The following is a 23,298-nucleotide window of genomic DNA, read 5'->3' on the forward strand; positions in this document are numbered from 1 at the left end:
TAATCAAACAGTATTTGAAGTCTTTGTAAGCACATGTCATAAACGTAAGCTTCAAATTTACGTTTTATTGTTGCAGTCGATGAAATGCATAAAAGGGTGAGTCAAGTAGTGAGCTTTAGGATCGTTTTCTCTAACCATTTTATATCATTAGACTTTTTGCGCAGCTGTTCCATAAATAATTGTTTGTTTTTTTTTTCTTTATTTTTTATGCTTAATTGCCAAAGACTAGTGTTGAGTTTGCCACGCTTTTATTGGTATCACAGCGGACCTATCTAAAGAAGCTAATGCCATTTTTTGCGAACCACTGTCCACGAGGTGATTTTTAGGAGGAAATCAAAAAATGAGATTGGATTAATAAATTATTCGTGTATATTTTTTTAAATAATAAAGTTAATACCTTTTTATTATCTACCGCAAAGCTAAGCCGAAAAACGAAAATAAAATAGAAAGACCATAGAGAAGAGTTCCAAATTCGTTGGTTTTACAGGGTGTTGAGTAATTTTTGTATTCTTTGATAGAAAGGCTCATAAGCTATGTACCTAAACTTTTTTATCTATAGGCTTTCTGATACTCTCAAGGTACTCTATTTAATTTTTGTTGCTTCTTGCCTCACAATATGAACCAGCGATCTTTGGTACATTTCTCAGTTAATACTCATCTGCCTTGCTAATGTCGTTCGGAGTCGGCAAAGAACATGTAGGTCCCATACCGCCAGTTTGTATAAAAAATAAAAGGAACACGACGCAAATTAGAACGTTTCCCAATTAAAGTCGAAGGTTTTATAAGGGTATATTACAAGACTAGATCAGCATTTATTCCTCTCAGGAAAATTTTATTAGGTGTTTCGGGATTACATATTCATGTAACTGATTTACAGATTGTCCAATACAAACCTGACTGGGCACTTTAATTAAACGATAACTTTTTAAGAACGGATACTTTTAAGGAATTAGGTTACTTTTTCACTTCCGGGTAATGTTTCAGAACCGTTCACTTTTTAAAACCCAGGTGATTTTTTAAGCCGGATACTATTTCAGGTTCTTTGAAGAGCCGGGTACTGTTTAAAAACTGGGTACTTTTGTAGAAAGGGGTACCTTTTTATAGACGGTTGCAAAGGAACAACTTTCTTTTGAACATTGCGGAAAATTTAAGATTTGCTTAGAAGTCTGTATCTCTCTGGAATATAAAATTATTCTTAAGGCCTTTATACTTTTGGATTACTCATACGTTACCTCATTTCAAATACACAACATCAATATCTGGTATATTTTGACAACACGGTAAATCAACAACTGTTAATACATAAAAGGAGGGAAGGAACAATATAAAATTGGAAGACGATATGTAGCTTATCTCTGCCCACTTAACGAATTTTCTTACCAAACGCGAAAACCTCTGAGCTTTCCCAATGTATTGTATTTATTGAACAATGATGACAATAGCCGTGTTTTTTAACACGCGCGTATACGTTTCGTTTGCGCGTGTTAAAAAACGCCTGTCTTCGCTTAGATAATGCTTAGGAGACCCATCTAGCGGCTGTGGTAAAACAACTAGCTACAGCAACAGGGTGTACCGAAAAGCGGAGACGCAACGCTCTGATGGCCATAGGGTATAACATATAGCTGAATCAGTTGCGATGAATTGTGGACACACATATAATACATAGAATTAGTGTACAGGGTGAAACAAAGACACATATTTCAGTTACATCTGAGTATAATGCGTATTGAAATTTAGTAGGACAAAATTTATGCGCAGCAATTTCAGAGGTGTATTTATAGTTTGTCTCTTAGCAGTCAATATAAAGTTTAAGCGTAAACGGATATACGCGTGTTAAAAAACACGGCTAATAATAATAATTGCTTTAAATATAACTTGATAATAAGTACACACAGATGTATAAACATTCTCAAATACGGTCATACATACATACATCCATTCATGTGTTCTCAGATATTATCCCATTTCATAAAAGAAATGAGTGAAAGTGCGAAGCATTTTGTTTAAACAAATGAAGAAAACTGCACAGTGGGGTATTTTATAAAAAACTCACAAGTGCTGGAATGTCTCAATCAAACAACCAAAACCATCACAATTTTTTTATTCCCCAAATATTGAATTATTCTTTTACTGTATTGAGGTGTGAGGTACTTCGAAGATATACATAAGTGCTAAAGATCAATCAGTAAAGAAATTATAAAACCTTTTGGGAAGGCCCTACACTTCATTAAAGTTTGACACACTTTACCACTGTACGCATAATGCGAACTTAAGGAATGAAAGATTTTATACTAGGATTCAGTTACTATAAAATTTTTTCTTGCTTTCATTAACACAAGAATATGCAAATGAAAAAAATATTTTGTTTATTCCCAGCAAATATTCGTAGTCAAAAAAGAGTCAGCAAGGATTCCTAATTCGGATACTTTAGGCTCATTATGAGCTCATTTATGAGTCAGGAATGAGTAAATTTCCCTTCTTGAGATGGTCGAGCGATATGAGCTTAATTTCGTACATTATATGAGCATAAATAAGAGTCCTATATGACTCATAATTTGCTTCTTATATGACGCTTTTCGGAGTCCTTTATGTGCGCGACAGACCAACCAGGGCATACTACGGAAGCCGATCATTATGGAGATGAAGAGATAGAAGCGTTCAGGCCAATTTAAAACGGGAACATTACGCTAAATTAGAAGCTATAATTTTATTCAAATTGAATATGAAAGGAAATTGTTTGAAAATAAGATACGCATATTTGTTCCTAAGTTGCGTTTTTAGACAGTTTTATTTAGCTTGACTTGACAGACTTAAAGTCGACTTCTCGCGAGATTCTTGTGCTCGAAGTATTCGTAAATTCGCGAGCTTCTCGACATTAACTGAATTGCTATATGGACAGTATTTATACACTTGGTTTTTTTTACTTGTGGATTTTTTTGATTATATTGCTTTTCAATGATATTTAACTCAAAACATATTTATTATACATATAATTTAATTCACAATATTTTATTTTTTTTAACGAGACATCGAGAACACGGCTTCTCGCGAGATTCTCGAATCTTGAAGTACTCGTAATACTCGCGAGCTTCTCGACTTTCAATGCAGTCGCTGCATTGGCAGTATTCTATACGTTTCGGTGCTTTTTAGTTGTGGTTTTGTGGAAATTTTCGCTTTTGCTCCAGAACAAATCGTAAGCTCTATATAAAACAGCCAATGAATCCATTAAATTGAATGTCGAATTGCGGATAGGCGAGACTCGAGAAGGCGAGACTCGCGAGAAATCTCTTCTCGAACAAGTTCGAGAAATCGTGAGCTCTATTTGGAACACATAATACATACATACATGAATAGAAAGCAACCCATGGTGTCCGATTTGGCTCATATTTGTAACAAATATTACACACAGTCCAGTAGAAGTGACAACAAAATATTTTTTGGAGTTCGAGGAGGGACAAGCACACGCGGCGCAGAGTCGAGAAAAGTCTTTGGAAGGATTATGTATTGAGGACTAAGATTGTAACAAAATATCAGGAAAGAGTCCTTGTAACAATGAGTCACTAAATGATCTAAACAGAATGAGAAATAAAAGGCAATTAAATAAAGACTAAAAACTTTAAAATAAAATTATTAGTTCATGTATGTACTGTTTTCAATAAAACCGTTTGACTTAAAAACATTTTTTTTATTATTTTTTTGCTGAACAACTGAACACTCTTGGCATATTCCTCATAGTTTTCAATCTAACAGAGAAACAAAAAACTTTTACAATATGATCATATTGCTGAGGCTCATATTTTTCACATAATTCGGACCTATATCGTGTTCTTAAACTTTGAGCGCGAGCGAGAAGGTTTGAGGGGTTCTTAGTTGTTGCAGCAATGTATATTGGAGCATTCCATGGTAAGCACAGAACAAAACGTACGCGTTTTTACAATTTTCGCTCTTAGTTAAAAACAAACCTTAACTTAATAAGATAGAGTATTTGGCGAATAAATATTGTGGGATTTTTGTCCAAACTAAAATAGAAACTTGGTTTTGAAATATAAATAAAAATACTGTTCTGAAATTAAACCTATTATTTCCAAGATATGTAGATTAAATTAAACTGCACTCTCAAAAAATTTAAATTTCTTAACCAAATAAAATGTTTACTTTTATTGGAGTTAAGTAGGCTATATGACCTATTTTGGTTTTCAGTGCAAATAAAACAATTTTACTTCACTGTCGCAGCTCGACGTTTCGCTTGTCACCCTAGCATCTTCAGGAGCGAGATCTATATTCAACAACAAAATCATTATACATATATTGCATTACATTTTAAATTTTAACAATTAAACATTGAGTTACATATGACAAAAAACAAAAACTAAAACTTACATTATTTGTTTATATTATTAACAAAAAAACTAACTAATTATTAGTACCGCGCGCATTGGGTGTCATTGTCATACTAAAGTGCTTATAGGCATAGTAGGTACGCAGAGGCAATGTCAGCTGTGTCTTCCTTTTTATTGACTGTGTTTTCCCTTTGTTGCAATATTCGTAAGCTTTCCAAAGTGTATCTCGCTCTCCCTCGTTTTTTTTTTGTCCAATATTTTTGTGTTTGTCAGATCAGCTGTGTGTCCACTGGTTGTTGTGTGTTGTGATAATGCGGTGTTGCTTTTGTTTTTCTGTATGTCGGCTTGGTGCTCTGCTAGTCGTACTTTCAGTGACCTTCGGGTCGTGCCGATATATAGCTTATTACATTCCTCGTTCTCTTTTCCTTTGCAAGTTATTTGGTATATGACGTTGCTTTGTTGTAGGGGTTCGATGGGGCTTTTTGTTTGTGTGAAGATATTGGATAGAGTGTGGTTCGATTTATATACGAGAGCAATGTTTTCTTTGTTTTTTAAAATATATTTGCGAATGTGTTCGGTGAATTTCGGTATGTATGTTACGCTGTGATATTGCTTTGTTTTGTTTTCAGTTTGTGTTTGATGTTGGTTTTGGTTTATTTTCATAGTTTGTTGTTGTAATGAACTTGATATTGTGCTATCAGGGTAGTTGTTGCTTTTAAGTGTTTGTATTATTTTGTGGATGTTGCTGTTATGGAACTTCTCATGGCTTAGGGACAAAACTTTACTTATGAAGTTTTTAGCAGTGTTTATTTTATAGTTAAGGGGTTTGAGAGGAGTAGAAGATAATCATACGCCCAGAGGAAGTGGGTTTTGCGTACCAGTCGAAAATTAAAGCATTGTTTATTTTGTGTATTTTTACATCCAGAAAGGGAATGCAGTTGTCTTTTTCTATTTCAAGCGTCAGGTGTAGTTTGTTGTGGTAGCTGTTGAGGGTGTCTAAGATTATTTGCACATCATTTCATCGGACGATCGCAAATATGTTGTCCACATATTTGACTAAAAATTTAATTTGTACATTATGTTGCTGGTTTAATGTATTAAAAGAGTTTTCAATAAGGTCATCCATTATGATGTCCGGTATTGTAGGGGAGAGGGGGTTTCCCATGGGCATATCAAACGTTTGGATGTATATCTTGTTATTATACATAAAGTAGTTATTGTCCAGCAAACAAAACTTGAGTAAGTAGCGGAATTTTTTTTGGGGATATTTGTTACATTTTGTATTTTGTCCCATTTCTTCATTATAATATTAATAGCAAGGTACGTTGGGATGTTGGTGAACAGAGAGACAACGTCGAAAGATACCAACACTTCATCGTCGTTTACCCGTATGCCTTTTAGTCTCTCTTCCAAATCAAACGCATTTCCTACGTTATACTTTTCGCTTATTATGGCTTTCATTGTATTTCCTACATACTTAGATAAGTGGTAGCACGGCACTGTCACTGATGATGCAATAGGGCGCAGGGGGAAATTTGGCTTGTGGATTTTCGGTAATCCGTAGAGTCTCGGAGCGTTGGCTGCCGAGCACGATAGCTGTTGTTTTTCTCTTGCGCTAATGTATTTGTTTTTGAATAGCTCATTTACAATGTTATTATTTTTCTTTTCCAGGTTTTGTGTTGGATCTGCTCTGGTTACTCTGTACGTGTTTCTGTCCTCTAATAGCTCGTTCATTTTAGTGACGTAGTCTTTTTTGTAGAGCACTACCATCTTATTGCTTTTGTCTGCTTTTGTTATCACTATTTCGTTTTTGTGTGGTTTTAGAAATGCTTTAGTTTTGTTGTGTATTTCGATGATGAATTTCTCAGCTGCGTTGTTTTTTATGTTTCTTTTGAATTGCAGTATTTGATGACTTAGTTGGTTCCTCACTATTTCTTTTTCCCTATCATCCTCTAACGTCTGTATTACTTGTTCCATTTCAGCAATTATATGTATAGGACTAAAGCTTGTGTTTGTTGTGGGTATAGTGAATTTTCTCCCAAGGGAGAGCAACCACTTTACTTCATGTGGAAAACTGATGCTCGTTTTGTTTACGAACCAATCATTTGTTGTATTTATACCGAGAAAGTGAAAATGTTGTTGTTTCAGATATTCTATTTTTGCTGTGTGTATATCCCGTGTTTCCTTTGCTATTCTCTGTCCTAGAAAGGGTTGGTTGTTTGTAAATGTGTTGAGTTCAAGCTCACTGAGGCTGAGTTCAGTTCTCTTTCGGCGTGACGTATACAATCTTTTATTGTTTTTATGTTAATATTTGTTTGTGTGATCTCTATATTTAATAAAATGTTTACTGTTGTAAAATTACACTCGTTTGTTAATATCATATGTAACCTTAGCTCGTATCTCTAAAAATTCGTATGCATACAAATAGCCAGATTTTATCTCATCATAACTTTTATTCGACTCTTACTAATTCTAAGCAACATACTTTCTCCGTTCTTTTCCTTTCACTCGATTTGCTTCATCATCAAGTTTTTCAACTTTTGTCAGCTACAACAATCTAATACAGTTTTTGTTTTTTTTTTTATTCTCTTTCAGCTTATTCTAGTAATTCCTGTATCTAGCGCCATCAATTTACATGAACATGTCAAAGACAAAAATTTCATACTAATTACGTACATACATATGTATGTATATGTACACATATTGTTGTTGCGTTTTTAAAGCACACACATATGCAAACGTTTATATTAGAAATACGCACACATGAGAGCGCAATTGTTGGCACGTCATGCACCTATGGAATATTTGGTGGCTTTACATCGTTGGCGTTTCATGGAATCTTTTCGAAATAATCAATTTAGTTGATGCGAGTAAGTGAGTTAATAATATGAATTACTAAATTTTTTTTATTATTTTATCACGAATAGCAACAAAAAGGTCATTCTTAGAGACCAATTGCAAAGCGAGCAGCGGGGCATTCATTTGGCTGAGTGGTTAAAGGCATCTGCCTTTGCACTGGTATGAATATTGAGAGATTCGAGTTCAATACTCAGCTCCCAAGAAGCTAGCAGATGAAGAAGTGAAATTCAGAAACATGTCCTAGTAACCATCGTCGTTTGTAAAGTTTGCAATTTTTCTCTAATATCAATAACGATTTTTAATTAAAAACTTTAAAGATCTCTTGAAGTTTGATACTAGCTATTTTTGGCCAGTGCCAACAGCGACTGAGAAATCGTGTGTTGAAGAGGGAAGTCCAAAGTTAAAATTCAGAATTCAAGATTTTCTTTGGGCTTTGCTTCAAAGCTGTAGAAATTGTTACGAACAAATAAAAAATTTAATTTTAACTTTTTGGCAGGAGTTCCAATTGTTTAACATAAAACATTACCTAACAAATTCGGCTATACTCAAAGAGATTTACAGCAGTCGTCTCGCTCGTCCTAATGTCACCATGTTTCAACTTTTTTCAAAAAGATTTAACAAAATAAAAATGGTTTTCTTCAGAAGTGCTATTTAGAAAGTTATTTACCTTTCTGGTCACTCGTTTAATGGGATATAATCAAGACGAATGGGTGCCACACTAGTGACCGAAAACTTCTGAGAAAGAACTCGAACATATAACAACAAATTATTTTCAAAAAAATATCGATATGGTCTAAAAACAATCCAAAAACATATTGAAACAGTTCCGAAGTGTTCCCGAAACCAATCCTGTTATACAAAAATGATTCCCTAAATAACAGTAACAGTCTTAAAGTTATACCGACATTGTTCAAAGAGCAATCCCGAAATGATTCAACAACGGTTTCGAAGTGACGCCGAATTCCAGAATCAGCTCGTTCCTGCCGGAACACGCAACACCATGCCAAAAAAATATTAACCTGATCTTTATATATAAGAAACCAAAGGGCATAAAGTAGATCTGAAATAATCCAAATGTTGGACTGTAGATCATTACCTGAACTTAAATCATACATTGAATTCAATCTCCTAATCTTCTAAATTTATATGTTTCTCATTTCGTATTCCATTCAACAATAATAAAAGTTTAATAAAAACTATACAACCCGCTCGGCTTTTTTTGTTTCGTATTATCTGTTGGTACAGACGTGTTATCGCTTTGTTATCGAAGTGTTGTGGGTTTATTATCGAAGAGTTATCAGTTGTTCTTAAGTTCATTCTTGTTGCCAAGCAATAACCAGTTGTCGTTTTGTGCTCGAAATGTTATCAAAGTGTTATTGGTTTGTTGTCAGTTTTTTGTTGAATTGTTATTAAGTTTCTAGCTCCGTATCATGCTCAATTCTCACGAGAAAGCTCTGAATCATTGGAAGACTTGAGAAGCAGAGGTTAGAGCTCCGGCTCAGGCTCAATTCTCACGGGAATGCTCTGGATCATTGAGAGACTTGAGAAACAGATGTCGTTATATTTTCGCACCCGTGAAATGTGATAGGCAGATGTCGCCGCTGTTTTTCATTTAACTCACGAAAGGCTAAGCAGCGACATCTATTTTTGAAAAAGTAGGTTTATTAAAGGCAGCGTTGGCAAACTAAGGCAAGTAATTAACAAATTATATGGCTCCAAATCGTTGTTGTTGCATTTACATACAAAATTATTTATCTGGCTCAGGCTCTTTGCCACCGGATGATGGCTATTTTTGCGCACATGTTTTGTGATAGACAGATGTCGCTGTTGTGTTTTATTTAACACAAACGACTATAGCCAAGCAGCGACATATGTATATTTTTGAAAAAGATGGTTTAATTGAAGGCAGTTTTACCAAACTAAAGTCAATAACTGAACGAATTATCTGGCTCACAAATTTAACCACACTTCTCTCTGGATTAATATGGCTCAAATCGTTGTTGTTGTATTTACATACAAAATTGTTTATCTGGCCCCTTATCATACGACGGGATGATGGCTGTTATCAGTTTGCCGTGTTCGGTTTTTATAAGTTCTTTGTCGTTGGCAAAACGATGATTCGGTTAACGGATGTTATCAATAACAAACCGATAACTCGTCGATACCAAATAAATATTTCATCGGTAATGCCCAAATCACAAGCAGATAACTCGTCGACAACTAGCCAATAACACGTGTATGAAAAATGAAGCCAACAAACGATAACACTGATAACAAATCAATACTATATCGATAGTAAACAAATAACAAAGCAATAATACGCCGATCTATCGATAACAAACGTATGACAAGCCAATCAAAAAACGATGGCACTTCGGAAACAGTTTTAAAATAACATATTAAAAAATTATATTATATTTTTATACTCAGTTGAGCAGAGCTCACAGAGTATATTAACTTTGATTGGATAACGGTTGGTTGTACAGGTATAAAGGAATCGAGATAGATATAGACTTCCATATATCAAAATCATCAGTATCGAAAAAAAATTTGATTGAGCCATGTCCGTCCGTCCGTCCGTCCGTACGTCTGTCCGTTAACACGATAACTTGAGTAAATTTTGAGGTATCTTGATGACATTTGGTGTCTAGATTCCTGGGCACTCATCTCAGATCGCTATTTAAAATGAACGATATCGGACTATAACCACGCCCACTTTTTCGATATCGAATATTTCGAAAAACCGAAAAAATGCGATAATTCATTGCCAAAGGCGGTTAAAGCGATGAAACTTGGTAGATGGGTTGGCGTTATGACGCAGAATAGAAAATTAGTAAGGTTTTGGACAATGGGCGTTGCACCGCCCACTTTTACAAGAAGGTAATTTAAAAGTTTTACAAGCTGTAATTTGACAGTCGTTAAAGATATCATGATGAAATTTGGCAGGAACGTTACTACTATTACTATATATGTGCTAAATAAAAATTAGCAAAATTGGATGAAGAACACGCCCACTTTTTAAAAAAAATTTTTTTAAATTCAAATTTTAACAAAAAATTTAATATCTTTACTGTATATAAGTAAATTAGGTCAAAATTCAACTCCAGTAATGATATGATGCAACAAAATACAAAAATAAAAGAAAATTTCAAAATGCGCGTGGCTCCGCCCATTTTCATTTAGTTTGTCTAGAATACTTTTAATGCCATAAGTCGAACAAAAATTTACCAATCCTTCTCAAATTTGGTAGGGGCATAGATTCTATGACGGTTACTGTTCTCTGTGAAAATGGGCGAAATCGGTGAAAGCCACGCCCAATTTTTATACACAGTTCACCGTCTGTCCTTCCGCTCGGCCGTTAACACAATAACTTGAGCAAAAACCAACATATCTTTACTAAACTTAGCCCACGTACTTAACTGAACTCACTTTATCTTGGTATAAAAAATGGCCGAAATCCGACCATAACCACGCCCACTTTATCGATATCGAAAATTACGAAAAATGAAAAAATGCCACAATTCTATACCAAATACGAAAAAAGGGATGAAACATGGTAACTGGATTGGTTTATTGACACAAAAAATAACTTTGGAAAAAACTTTGTAAAATGGGTGTGACACCTACCATAGAAGAAAATGAAAAAGTTCTACAAGGCGAAATCAACAGCCCTTGGAATCTTGGCAGGAATACTGTTAGTGGTATTGCATATATAAATAAATTAGCAGTACCCGACAGATGATTTTCTGGATCACCTGGTCCACATTTTGGTTGATATCGCGAGAACGCCTTCACATATACATCTAAGGGCCACTCGCTTTTAAGACCCTCAGTAACACCTTTCGTTTGATATCCATATCGTACAAACACATTCTAGACTCACCCCTGGCCCACCCCAATGGCGATATCTCGAAAAGGCGTCCACTTATAGACCTAATGCCCACTCCCTCTTAAAATGCTCAGTAACACCTTTCGTTTGATACCCATATCGTACAAACATTCTAGAGTCACCCCTGGCCCACTCTAATGGCGATATCTCGAAAAGGCGTCCAGCTATAGACCTAATGCCCACTCCTTCTTAAAATGCTCGGTAACACCTTTCGTTTGATACCCATATCGTACAAACATTCTAGAGTCACCCTTGGTCCAACTTTATGGCGATATCTCTAAAAGGCGTCCACCTATAGAACTAAGGATTACTCCCTTTTAAAATACTCATTACCACCTTTCATTTGATACCCATATCGTACAAACACATTCTAGAGTCAATGCCCAGTAATGCCCACTCCCTCTTGAAATGCTCAGTAACACCTTTCGTTTGATACCCATATCGTACAAACATTCTAGAGTCACCCCTGGCCCACCCTAATGGCGATATCTCGAAAAGGCGTCCACCTATAGTCCTAATGTCCACTCCCTCTTAAAATGCTCAGTAACACCTTTCGTTTGATACCCATATCGTACAAACATTCTAGAGTCACCCCTGGCCCACCCTAATGGCGATATCTCGAAAAGGCGTCCACCTATAGACCTAATGCCCACTCCCTCTTAAAATGCTCAGTAACACCTTTCGTTTGATACCCATATCGTACAAACATTCTAGAGTCACCCCTGGCCCACCCTAATGGCGATATCTCGAAAAGGCGTCCACCTATAGACCTAATGCCCACTCCCTCTTAAAATGCTCAGTAACACCTTTCGTTTGATACCCATATCGTACAAACATTCTAGAGTCACCCCTGGCCCACTCTAATGGCGATATCTCGAAAAGGCGTCCACCTATAGACCTAATGCCCACTCCCTCTTAAAATGCTCAGTAACACCTTTCGTTTGATACCCATATCGTACAAACATTCTAGAGTCACCCCTGGCCCACTCTAATGGCGATATCTCGAAAAGGCGTCCAGCTATAGACCTAATGTCCACTCCCTCTTAAAATGCTCAGTAACACCTTTCGTTTGATACCCATATCGTACAAACATTCTAGAGTCACCCCTGGCCCACCCTAATGGCGATATCTCGAAAAGGCGTCCACCTATAGACCTAATGCCCACTCCCTCTTAAAATGCTCAGTAACACCTTTCGTTTGATACCCATATCGTACAAACATTCTAGAGTCACCCCTGGCCCACCCTAATGGCGATATCTCGAAAAGGCGTCCACCTATAGACCTATTGCCCACTCCCTCTTAAAATGCTCAGTAACACCTTTCGTTTGATACCCATATCGTACAAACATTCTAGAGTCACCCCTGGCCCACCCTAATGGCGATATCTCGAAAAGGCGTCCACCTATAGACCTAATGTCCACTCCCTCTTAAAATGCTCAGTAACACCTTTCGTTTGATACCCATATCGTACAAACATTCTAGAGTCACCCCTGGCCCACTCTAATGGCGATATCTCGAAAAGGCATCCACCTATAGAACTAAGGCCCATGCCCTTTTAAAATACTCATTAACACCTTTCATAATTTGATACCAATATCGTACAAACAAATTCTAGAGTCACCCTGGTCCACCTTTATGACGATATCTCGAAAAGGCGTCCACCTATAGAACTAAGGCCCATGCCCTTTTAAAATACTCATTAACACCTTTCATAATTTGATACCAATATCGTACAAACAAATTCTAGAGTCACCCCTGGTCCACCTTTATGACGATATCTCGAAAAGGCGTCCACCTATAGAACTAAGGCCCACTCCCTTTTAAAATACTCATTACCATCTTTCATTTGATACCCATATCATACAAACACATTCTAGAGTCACCCCTGGCCCACCCTAATGGCGACATTTCGAAAAGGCGTCCACCTATAGACCTAATGCCCATTCCCTTTTAAAATACTCATTACCGCCTTTCATTTGATACCCATATCGTACAAATAAATTCTAGAGTCACCCCTGGTCCACCTTTATGGCGATATCTCGAAAAGGCATCCACCTATAGAACTAAGGCCCATGCCCTTTTAAAATACTCATTAACACCTTTCATAATTTGATACCAATATCGTACAAACAAATTCTAGCGTCACCCCTGGTCCACCTTTATGACGATATCTCGAAAAGGCGTCCACCTATAGAACTAAGGCCCACTCCCTTTTAAAATACTCATTACCATCTTTCATTTGATACCCATATCATACAAACACATTCTAGAGTCACCCCTGGCCCACCCTAATGGCGACATTTCGAAAAGGCGTCCACCTATAGACCTAATGCCCACTCCCTCTTAAAATGCTCAGTAACACCTTTTATTTGATTCCCGTATCGTACAAACACATTCTAGAGTCACCCCTGGTCCACCTTTATGGCGATTTCTCGAAAAGGCGTTCACCTATAGAACTAAAGCCCATTCCCTTTTAAAATACTCATTACCACCTTTCATTTGATACCCATATCGTACAAACACATTCTAGAGTCACCCCTGGTCCACCTCAATGGCGATATCTCGAGAAGGCGTCCACCGATAGACCTAAGGCCCACTCCCTCTTAAAATGCTCAGTAACACCTTTCATTTGATACCCATATCGTACAAACAAATTCTAGAGTCACCCCTGGTCCACCTTTATGGCGATATCCCTAAATGGCGTCCATCCATAGAACTATGGCCTACTCTCTCTTAAAATACTCTTTAATACCTTCCATTTGATACATATGTCATACAACCTCATTCCAGGGTTACCCTAGGTTCATTTTCCTACATGGTGATTTTCCTTATTTTGTCTCCATAGCTCTCAACTGAGTATGTAATGTTCGGTTACACCCGAACTTAGCCTTCCTTACTTGTTTAACATTGTTATTAATTACAAACACGTCGATAAAAACACATTTATTTGTCGATAGCTTTTCGGGTTCTTTCGAAACATAAGCGAAGTTGGGTTGGGTTGAGCTTGCCAGTCCGTGAGGTCCATTATGTTACCTGAAATTTGTTTAGTGTCCAAATGGAAAACCTTCACCAAAAACCCAATAAAATAAAATAACTCCTATCTCTGGGAAAATACTACAATCTTGCTGAGACCTATGTTATTTGTTGCTTATAGATCACTCTTAGCATGAGTCTTAGCCTGGCGAGCGCTCGTTTCCAAGAAAAATATTTCCAGGATGGTCCCGGATATTATCCACAAAAAAACCTGAATTGGTCACGTAATGATTCTAAAGTACTAGCTTATGACCGCTTCAACGGTTTTAGCAACAAATCGCGCCAATCGCTTTTTCGTTGGGCTGACTGGCGTCAGTTGCTAGCCCCAAGGGTTCGTGTTTCATCTGGTCTTTCCAGCGAAATGGGGGCCGACCTATTAAATCTTCATCCACAAGAAACTTCCCATAATAGTACCTTCTGGGCTACCAGTGTCTTTTTTCCAAGAAAACCTTGCAGGTACTCAAAATAATCTTGAAATAGGAACAACATCATCAACACTCACACTCACTAACTAATAATACCAAAAACTACAGAAAGGCATTCAAGTTTACTGTCACAGACTGAAGTGAATGAATGCTCTTATATGATAAGAATTTTGGTTCACGCGAGAAAACATTACATTATTAGAAACAAAATTTTTTTTGCGACTGCCTGGGCAACGACGGTAATTCTGGAATGTTCGGTTGTATACTTAATTTTCTGTTTCGCATATTTAATGAAGCAATGAACGCTTTCGTACCAAGTAATAAATGATGAAAAACAAAAAAGAGCTGAGAAATGTTACTTGTTTTCGGTTTGGTACGATGGATTGTATTAAACCGTTCAAAGTGAAGCTATATTTTGGATGCAAATACTGCTCATCACTAAAATTTCTTGATCCCTCTAACAATATCAATTTCTCGAAAGACGGTTATTATATTAAAGCTAAGCTAGAGAAATCGAAGTTACAGTTAGATGGCAGACATTTTGCTTCATGTAAATAACGCGCTACTTTTACCATTGGTTCATCTTTCTCCATACTGGTTAACCACTATTAAAAACTTTTCTTTTCTCAGGCATTTTGAACACCATCTTGGGAGTACCCAGTGACTGCGTGCATCAAAATAATGTTTGGCCATGCAAATTATCGTTTTCCTGTTGGTTACAAGGCGGACGTCATGCCAAAGGGTGTGGAGCGAATAAATGGTTATTCTCATGCTGCATTGGTGACAGCACTAACAGCAACAATATCGACATCAATACAATGTCCAGTATAACAGGACCCTCATATAGCAGCGAAGCAAATCAACAGACACCAAGTTTTAATTCAGTTGGCAATGCTTTGAGTGAGTATAAGCGGCTGTCGATGTCAAGTGGTGTTGGTGGTGGCAATGCGGCGCTACCCAAACGCAAAATGCTAAAACGACGCAATGATAACGATATTCACTACAAGGTTGGTGAGAGAGAGTGCAGTGCAGATTAATTCCAAAAACAAAAAAATGTAAATGCTTATCTTCTAATTTTCTACTTTCAGCCTGAATGCGGCTTATCACGAATTGCACAGCGTACACTGCAAAAACGTATTATTGGTGGTAGATCAGCTAATTTCGCTGAATATCCTTGGCAAGCGCATATTCGCATTGCTGAGTTTCAATGTGGTGGTGTATTGGTATCACATAATATGGTAGCAACAGCAGCTCATTGTATACAACAGGCGCGCCTGCAGGATATTTCGGTGTATTTGGGTGAATTAGATACACAAAATTTGGGACACATACACGAACCGTTGCCTGTGGAGAAACATTATGTCATACAAAAGATTGTACATCCACTTTTTCAGTTTCGCATGTCACAGCCGGATAGATTCGATGTTGCGCTATTGAAGTTGGCCAAACCGACAGGATTCAGGTGAGAAATATTTTAAATGAGGTGATATGTATATCTTAAATTTCGAAGTAAGAAGGTCTAAATGCTATTTACTAAACTAATGACAATGTATTTATTATGCCACGCGTCGCGCAAGTGAAGAACTAAATCAGAACTATTGCATACAAAATGGTTCTAGTTATGTTTCTGTTATCTCGCATTGCAAACAACTGATACTTTCAAATCTGTGATATCCTACGAAATGACAATTAGCCCCCAACGCAGACTTCTGATCGCATTATGACCGGTTCAGTCGTAGGTGATTCTGATATGGTCGTACCCCTTGATTGGTTAATTTAAATTCAATCGCTTACACTTAAGCGTTGTTGGTGCAAGCGTGCTCTGACAATTTCTCTACCCTGAATCTAATTAGCACCAATTCAGAGTTAATTATTAAGCCGCAGGTAGTTAACTGTAGCTTTTCTCAACTGTCTACCATTTTTTCTGTAGGGTAATTAGGATATCATACTCAAAATTCCCTAAAAAGGAAATATTCGCTCCCACGGCAGTTATAGGCGGGAGGTACTGGATTGGTCACGTATCGCTTAAAATTTATCATCTTCGGGGCATCTCCGAGGCTAGATACTGGTAGTGCAATTTTTGCCAAAAAAAAAAAAAAACATATATTTCGACGGTCACACTCCTCTCAGTGTGTCTCGTACAAAGGATGGTTGCACAGAATAGGTTGATTTTCGCTAAAATCCAAAGCCACGTTTTTAGCACCTTGTTCACTCCCAAGAACATTCTGCGCTCCTTTCAACTTCTGTTAAAAGTCACGACTACATTGGCAAAGCATAAACGACTAACAGCAGTGCTGTCCAACAAGAAAAACAAAATTCCACAGTTCCTCACGCCTAACAGCACCTCCAGCTCTCACGGCTGTTTTCGTCAGCTACGTAATTCCAGCCTTTTCCCCTACCTCCTCTCTCTTTTAACAGAGCTAGGAATCTTGTGGGGCAATATCAGCAACTCCTGGTCCTCAGCATCGTACGCCAGCGCATAATACATACGACTACGACATTAGTCTAATGTACTTCATACCTTTGTGTAAGCCACTTTCCTAGACATTCATTGATCAGCAACAGAAACCGCCTGATTGATATTTTTTACCAGCAGCGGGGCTGTGACAACACACGCACGTACTTTCACGGTGCACTTATTCATCTTTAACCACCAGAATCTCACCACCCTCCTCCCCGACCTACTTCAAAATTCTACAATTGAATTGCCACGGTGTAACTGGAAGACAATAGAGACAACGGATTTTATGAGAAGTCATATCTGATCACCGAACTTTCGTCGGCTATAAACCTAAAACGTTGTCGACCTTGCACTTCGAGTGAATTCTGCCGCAATATCAGTGCGTCACTCATGAGAGAAAGTCACTTAGTCCCCGGCAGCTTTGATGCACATCAAGACCCTTGGCATTAAAATTTTCTGTCGATAGTTCCGTAAGAATTTTTCAAAACTTGTCAGTTCTATTCATTTTCATGCAGGGTTTAATATAAATATTTCCGTGCCTATTGGCGTTGCGCATGAAGCTTTCCCGATACCAGTAAGGGGCGCTGCTGTGGCGAACAGTTTCTTCAAAGTGGTAGTGTTAAATCGTTCGCTAAATGGTCAGGTTGGAAAATGGTGCATGTCACCGAAACGTACCGGATCTATGTATATCCGGCTAAGGATCATCAACAACGATAATGCTCCGCAAAACATTTGTATATCCGCACATGGCATAAATCTTCTATTCAAATGAAATGTGGAATTAACAACTCTGACATCAATTCCTTTTGTAATACAACCCTGTTCAAAGAGCTAGCTTCTTTAGGCATCCATTAGAGGATCTTGAACATTGTTATATCAACAACTGCAGTAAAACTTTCAAACCAATTTTTTCTATTCGTAAATTTCTTATTTCAGTGAACACATACTGCCTATTTGTTTGCCACAATTTCCTATTACTTTAATTGGGCGCAAAGGTCTAATCGCCGGCTGGGGCAAAACAGAGGCGAGTCTGGGTCATGCGGGCACGAATATGCTGCAAGTGGCTACGGTGCCTATTATAAGTGAGTGCTTAAAAAATTTAAATTATCTAAGTTAAACAAATGTATTAAATTAAAATTTACTCATAGCCTCTTTCGATTGTGTACGTTGGCATGAAAGCAAACGCATAAATGTGGAGCTCTATGGAGAAATGTTTTGTGCAGGGCATTCGGATGGACATCAAGATGCATGTTTGGGTAAGATAATTGAATTGTTTATCTTGTTCTTATACAAAAGTCGGCTATACACGATAAAATCGCATTTAAATTGTCTTCCGAGTTATATGTAATTAGAACAAACCTGTTATATTTGAATCAGCATTAGTTATCAATTAATTAGATGACTATTTAATGGCCAGTGATTAATTCAATTGTTTTCCGCATAAAGCAATTACTAATTGATTAATATTAAAAAAAATAAAACACGATTTGTATTGTAAAAATTTAAAATAAACCTTTTTTGATTACTTTTGATTATTTTTTGTTTTTTTTTTTTTTAATCGTAAAAAATCATATATATTTTTTTGATTATTTTTTTAATCAATTGCAAAGTAATCATCAAAAATACAAAATAATGGCAAATAACCATTAAATGGCTTTTAACGAACATAATCAATAGAATTGGTAATCATTACCAATAGTAATCATTATTTAAGAGGTCTGATTTAGAAGTCTTACCCTTCACTGCAATTCACTGTGTACATAACTCTGTTGAATTACTTATACTTAACAGAGAAATTCAACTTAACATTTGTTCCTATTTATGTTTTATGGTTTATCATTGCCTACATTTAGGATGTTCAAATTGAGCAAACACTTGTTAGTGCTCTGTTTTTATACTCAGTTGAGGAGAGCTCACAGAGTATATTAACTTTGATTGGATAACGGTTGGTTGTACAGGTATAAAGGAATTGAGATAGATATAGACTTCCATATATCAAAATCATCAGCATTGAAAAAAAAATTTGATTGAGCCATGTCCGTCCGTCCGTTAACAAGAAAACTTGAGTAAATTTTTAGGTATCTTGATGAAATTTGGTATGTAGGTTCCTGGGCACTTATCTCAGATCGCTATTTAAAATGAACGATATCGGACTATAACCACGCCCACTTTTTCGACATCGAAAATTTCGAAAATTTCGAAAAATCGAAAAAGTGCGATAATTCATTACCAAAGACGGATAAAGCGATGAAACTTGGTAGGTGAGTTGAACTTATGACGCAGAATAGAAAATTAGTAAAATTTTTGACAATGGGTGTGGAACCGCCCACTTTTAAAAGAAGGTTATTTAGAAGTTTTGCAAGCTGTAATTTGGCAGTCGTTCAAGATATCATGATGAAATTTGGCAGGAACGTTACTCCTATTACTGTATGTATGCTTAATAAAAATTGTCAAAATCAGAGAACGACCACGCCCACTTTTAAAAAAAAATTTGTTAAAGTCAAATTTTAAAAGAAAAGTTAATATCTTTACAGTATATAAGTAAATTATGTCAACATTCAACTCCAGTAATGATATGGTGCAACAAAATACAAAATTAAAAGAAAATTTCAAAATGGGTGTGGCTTTGCCCTTTTTCATTTAATTTGTCTATGATACTTTTAATGCCATAAGTCGAACAAAAATTTACCAATCCTTGTGAAATTTGGTGGGGGCTTAGACTCTAGGAGGATAACTGTTTTCTGTAAAAACGGGCGAAATCAGTTGAAGCTGCGCCCAGTTTTTATACACAGTCGATCGTCTGCCCTTCCGATCGGCCGATAACACGTTAACTTGAGCAAAAATCGATATATCTTTACTAAACTCAGTTCACGTATTTACATGAACTCACTTTGCATTGGTATAAAAAATGGCCGAAATCCGACTATGACCACGCCCACTTTTTCGATATCGAAAATTACGAAAAATGAAAAAATGCCATAAATCTATACCAAATACGAAAAAAGGGATGAAACATGGTAATTGGATTGGTTTACTTACTTACTTAATTGGCGCTTAACCGTCTAAACGGTTATGGCCGTCCAACAAGGCGCGCCAGTCGCTCTATCGCTCCGCCAACCGGCGCCAATTGGTCACACCAAGGGAGTTTAAATCGTTTTCCACCTAGTCCTTCCAACGGAGTGTGGGCCGCCCTCTACCTCTGCTTCCATAGGCGGGTTCCGATAGCAACACTTTCTTGGCCGGACTATGTTGATGTCTGCGTATAGCCCGTACAGCTCATCATTAAATCTTCTTCGGTACTCGCCATCACCAACGCGAGGAGGTCCATAAATCTTTCGAAGAACTTTTCTCTCGAACACTCCCAAAGCCGCTTCATCTGCTGTTGTCATGGTCCATGCTTCTGCCCCATATAGCAGGACGGGTACGATAAGTGACTTGTAGAGTATGAGTTTCGTTCGCCGAGAGAGGACTTTACTTTTCAATTGCCTACCTAGTCCAAAGTAGCATTTATTGGCAAGATTGATTCTTCGCTGGATTTCAGTGCTGATGTTGTTGCTAGTGTTGATGCTGGTTCCCAAATAAACGAAGTCTTTTACTATTTCGAAATTATGGCTGCCAACAGTAGCGTGGTTTCCAAGGCGCGTATGCGCTGACTCTTTGCTCAATGACAGCAGGTAATTCGTTTTGTCCTCATTCACCATCAAATCCATCTTTATCGCTTCTTTTTCCAGTTTGGAGTAAGCAGAACTAACAGCGCGGGTGTTTAGGCCGATGATATCAATGTCATCAGCATATGCCAGCAATTGCACGCTTTTATAGTATATTGTTCCAGTGCGGTTAAGTTCTGCTGCTAGTATAATTTTCTCCAGCATGAAATTAAAGAAATCGCACGATAGGGGGTCACCCTGTCTGAAACCTCGTTTAGTTTCGAACGGCTCGGAGAGGTCCTTCCCAATTCTGACTGAGCTGATGGTGTTACTCAACGTCATTTTGCGCAGCCGTATAAGTTTTGCGGGGAAACCAAATTCAGATATAGCGGCATATAGGCAGCTCCTTTTCGTGCTTTCGAAGGCAGCTTTAAAGTCGACGAAGAGGTGATGTGTGTCTATTCTCTTTTCACGGGTTTTTTCCAAGATTTGGCGCATTGTGAAAATCTGGTCGATGGTAGATTTACCAGGTCTGAAGCCGCACTGATAAGGTCCAATCAGCCGGCTCACGGTGGGCTTCAATCTTTCGCACAATACACTTGAAACTAATTGGATTGGTTTATTGACGCAAAATATAACTTTAGATAAAACTTTGTAAAATGGGTGTGACACCTACCATATCAAGTATAAGAAAATGAAAAAGTTCTGCAGGGCGAAATCAAAAGCATACATATATAAATAAATTAGCGGTACGCGACAGATGATGTTCTGGGTCATCCTGGTCCACATTTTGGTCGATATCTCGAAAACTCCTTCACATATACAACTAAGGGCCACTCCCTTTTAAAGCCCTCATTAATACCTTTAATTTGATACCCATATCGTATAAAGAAATTCTAGAGTCACCCCTGGTTCACCTTTATGGCGATATCTCGAAAAGGCTTCCACCTATAGAACTAGGGCACACTCCCTTTTAAAATACTCATTATCACCTTTCGTTTGATACCCATATCGTATAAACAAATTCTAGAGTCACCCCTGGTCCACCTTTATGGCGATGTCTCGAAAAGGCGTCCACCTATAGAACTAAGGCCCAGACCCTTTTAAAATACTCATTAGCACCATACATATGATACCCATATCGTACAAACATATTCTAGAGTCAGCCCTGGTCCGCCTTTATGGCGATATCCCTAAATGGCGTCCACCTATAGAACTATGGCCCACTCCCTATTAAAATACTCTTTAATATCTTCCATTTGATACACATGTCATACAAACACAATCCAGGGTTACCCTAGGTTCTTTTTCCTACATGGTGATTTTCCCTTATTTTGTCTCCATAACTCTCAACTGAGTATGTAATGTTCGGTTACACCCGAACTTAGCCTTCCTTACTTGTTTTTATTACTCTTTTCATTGCTCATATTTCGTAGGCGACTCCGGTGGACCATTGATTGTTAAAGAGCGCGGTCGTTACATTTTGGTTGGCATTACTAGCGCGGGTTTTGGTTGCGGCGTTGATCATCAGCCGGGCATTTATCACAACATTCAAACCACTACCAATTGGATACAAGAAATGATTGTGCGACACGCTTGAGTGCATGCAACTAAGGACATCAATATTCTTTCTAAAGTACTCATGTGAGGGGGGCTTAATATTAACACTTAGTAAATACATTTCTGCAGTTCTTGGACAATTGATAAAAAAGACTAAATCAAAAGTTTAAGTTGCTCACTTTAATATACTTAGACCAATATTTCCGTCATCTTTCAAAATAATTCATGGTTTGGTAAATTAGGATTATGTCGAACATCAAATTATCTTTAAGCACTTATTGCTTTCTCATATAAAACTTCTCATATATAGGTAAATTTTTGAATAAAATAAAGATTTTAACTATTCATACGAACCCAAACAATATTTATACATAATTTTGTATCACAAATTTAGTCAATATCTAGCTTAGTTTACTGATTTATATTATTTACTACACATATAGTTACAATCTAGTTAGAAGATAGTTTACATTCCCAAATACTCATTGTATTTCTTTAGTTTATATTTTAATGATATTTATATAAACACACATTTTTATAAAAAGTAAGGCGAAATATTTAAGTAATTAAAACTCAAGCCATGGTTCTCTTCAAAAGATAGTGGATATTAATAAACTGGAAAAAAAAATTTGAGAAAAACTGGGGTTTGTTCAACCGATATTTCTGTCAATTTTTATCCATCACAAATAGTTGCGGAATCAACTTCGCGCAAGTTGTTGATTGTGACTTGACCGTTTCAACAGTCAAATCAACAAAAAAAGGCCATATCTCTGGTAAGTGAACTGTTATAACTATCACCTCAAGAACACCTAGAAACCTGTTGAAATAACAGATTTCCGTCAACAAAGAAATAACAATGAAATCTGTTTATATGACAGAGATCTCTTTCGCACCGTGGTCATAACAACAACGCGCCGTGAGCATAAGTTTCTCTTTAAAATTAATTGAGCTATTAGTTTACACAAGTTCTTCGAAAGAATTTATGGACCTCTACGCGTTGGCGATGGCGAGTAGCGAATAAGATTTATCGATGAGCTGTACGAGCTCTACGCAGCCATCAACATAGTCCAGCGAATTAAAACGC

At 37.1% G+C, this 23,298-nt stretch overlaps 1 protein-coding gene across 2 annotated transcripts in view; it reads left to right on the forward strand.

Annotated features, from left to right (window-relative positions):
• LOC137244757 (serine protease 33) overlaps window positions 1-22,812 on the forward strand; it is a 78,070-nt gene extending 55,258 nt beyond the window's left edge. For both annotated transcript variants that reach the window (XM_067774223.1, XM_067774224.1), the window contains exons 2-7: window positions 6,936-7,210; window positions 15,177-15,553; window positions 15,635-16,008; window positions 17,944-18,089; window positions 18,156-18,263; window positions 22,091-22,812. In XM_067774223.1, coding sequence (XP_067630324.1) covers window positions 7,129-7,210; window positions 15,177-15,553; window positions 15,635-16,008; window positions 17,944-18,089; window positions 18,156-18,263; window positions 22,091-22,254 — 1,251 coding nt within the window. In that variant the 5' untranslated portion in view covers window positions 6,936-7,128 and the 3' untranslated portion in view covers window positions 22,255-22,812. The remainder of the gene's footprint in view (window positions 1-6,935; window positions 7,211-15,176; window positions 15,554-15,634; window positions 16,009-17,943; window positions 18,090-18,155; window positions 18,264-22,090) is intronic.
• The last annotated feature ends 486 nt before the right edge of the window (window positions 22,813-23,298 follow it).

This window comes from Eurosta solidaginis, chromosome 3 (genome assembly GCF_040869045.1).
Source record: "Eurosta solidaginis isolate ZX-2024a chromosome 3, ASM4086904v1, whole genome shotgun sequence".
NCBI lineage: Eukaryota > Metazoa > Arthropoda > Insecta > Diptera > Tephritidae > Eurosta > Eurosta solidaginis.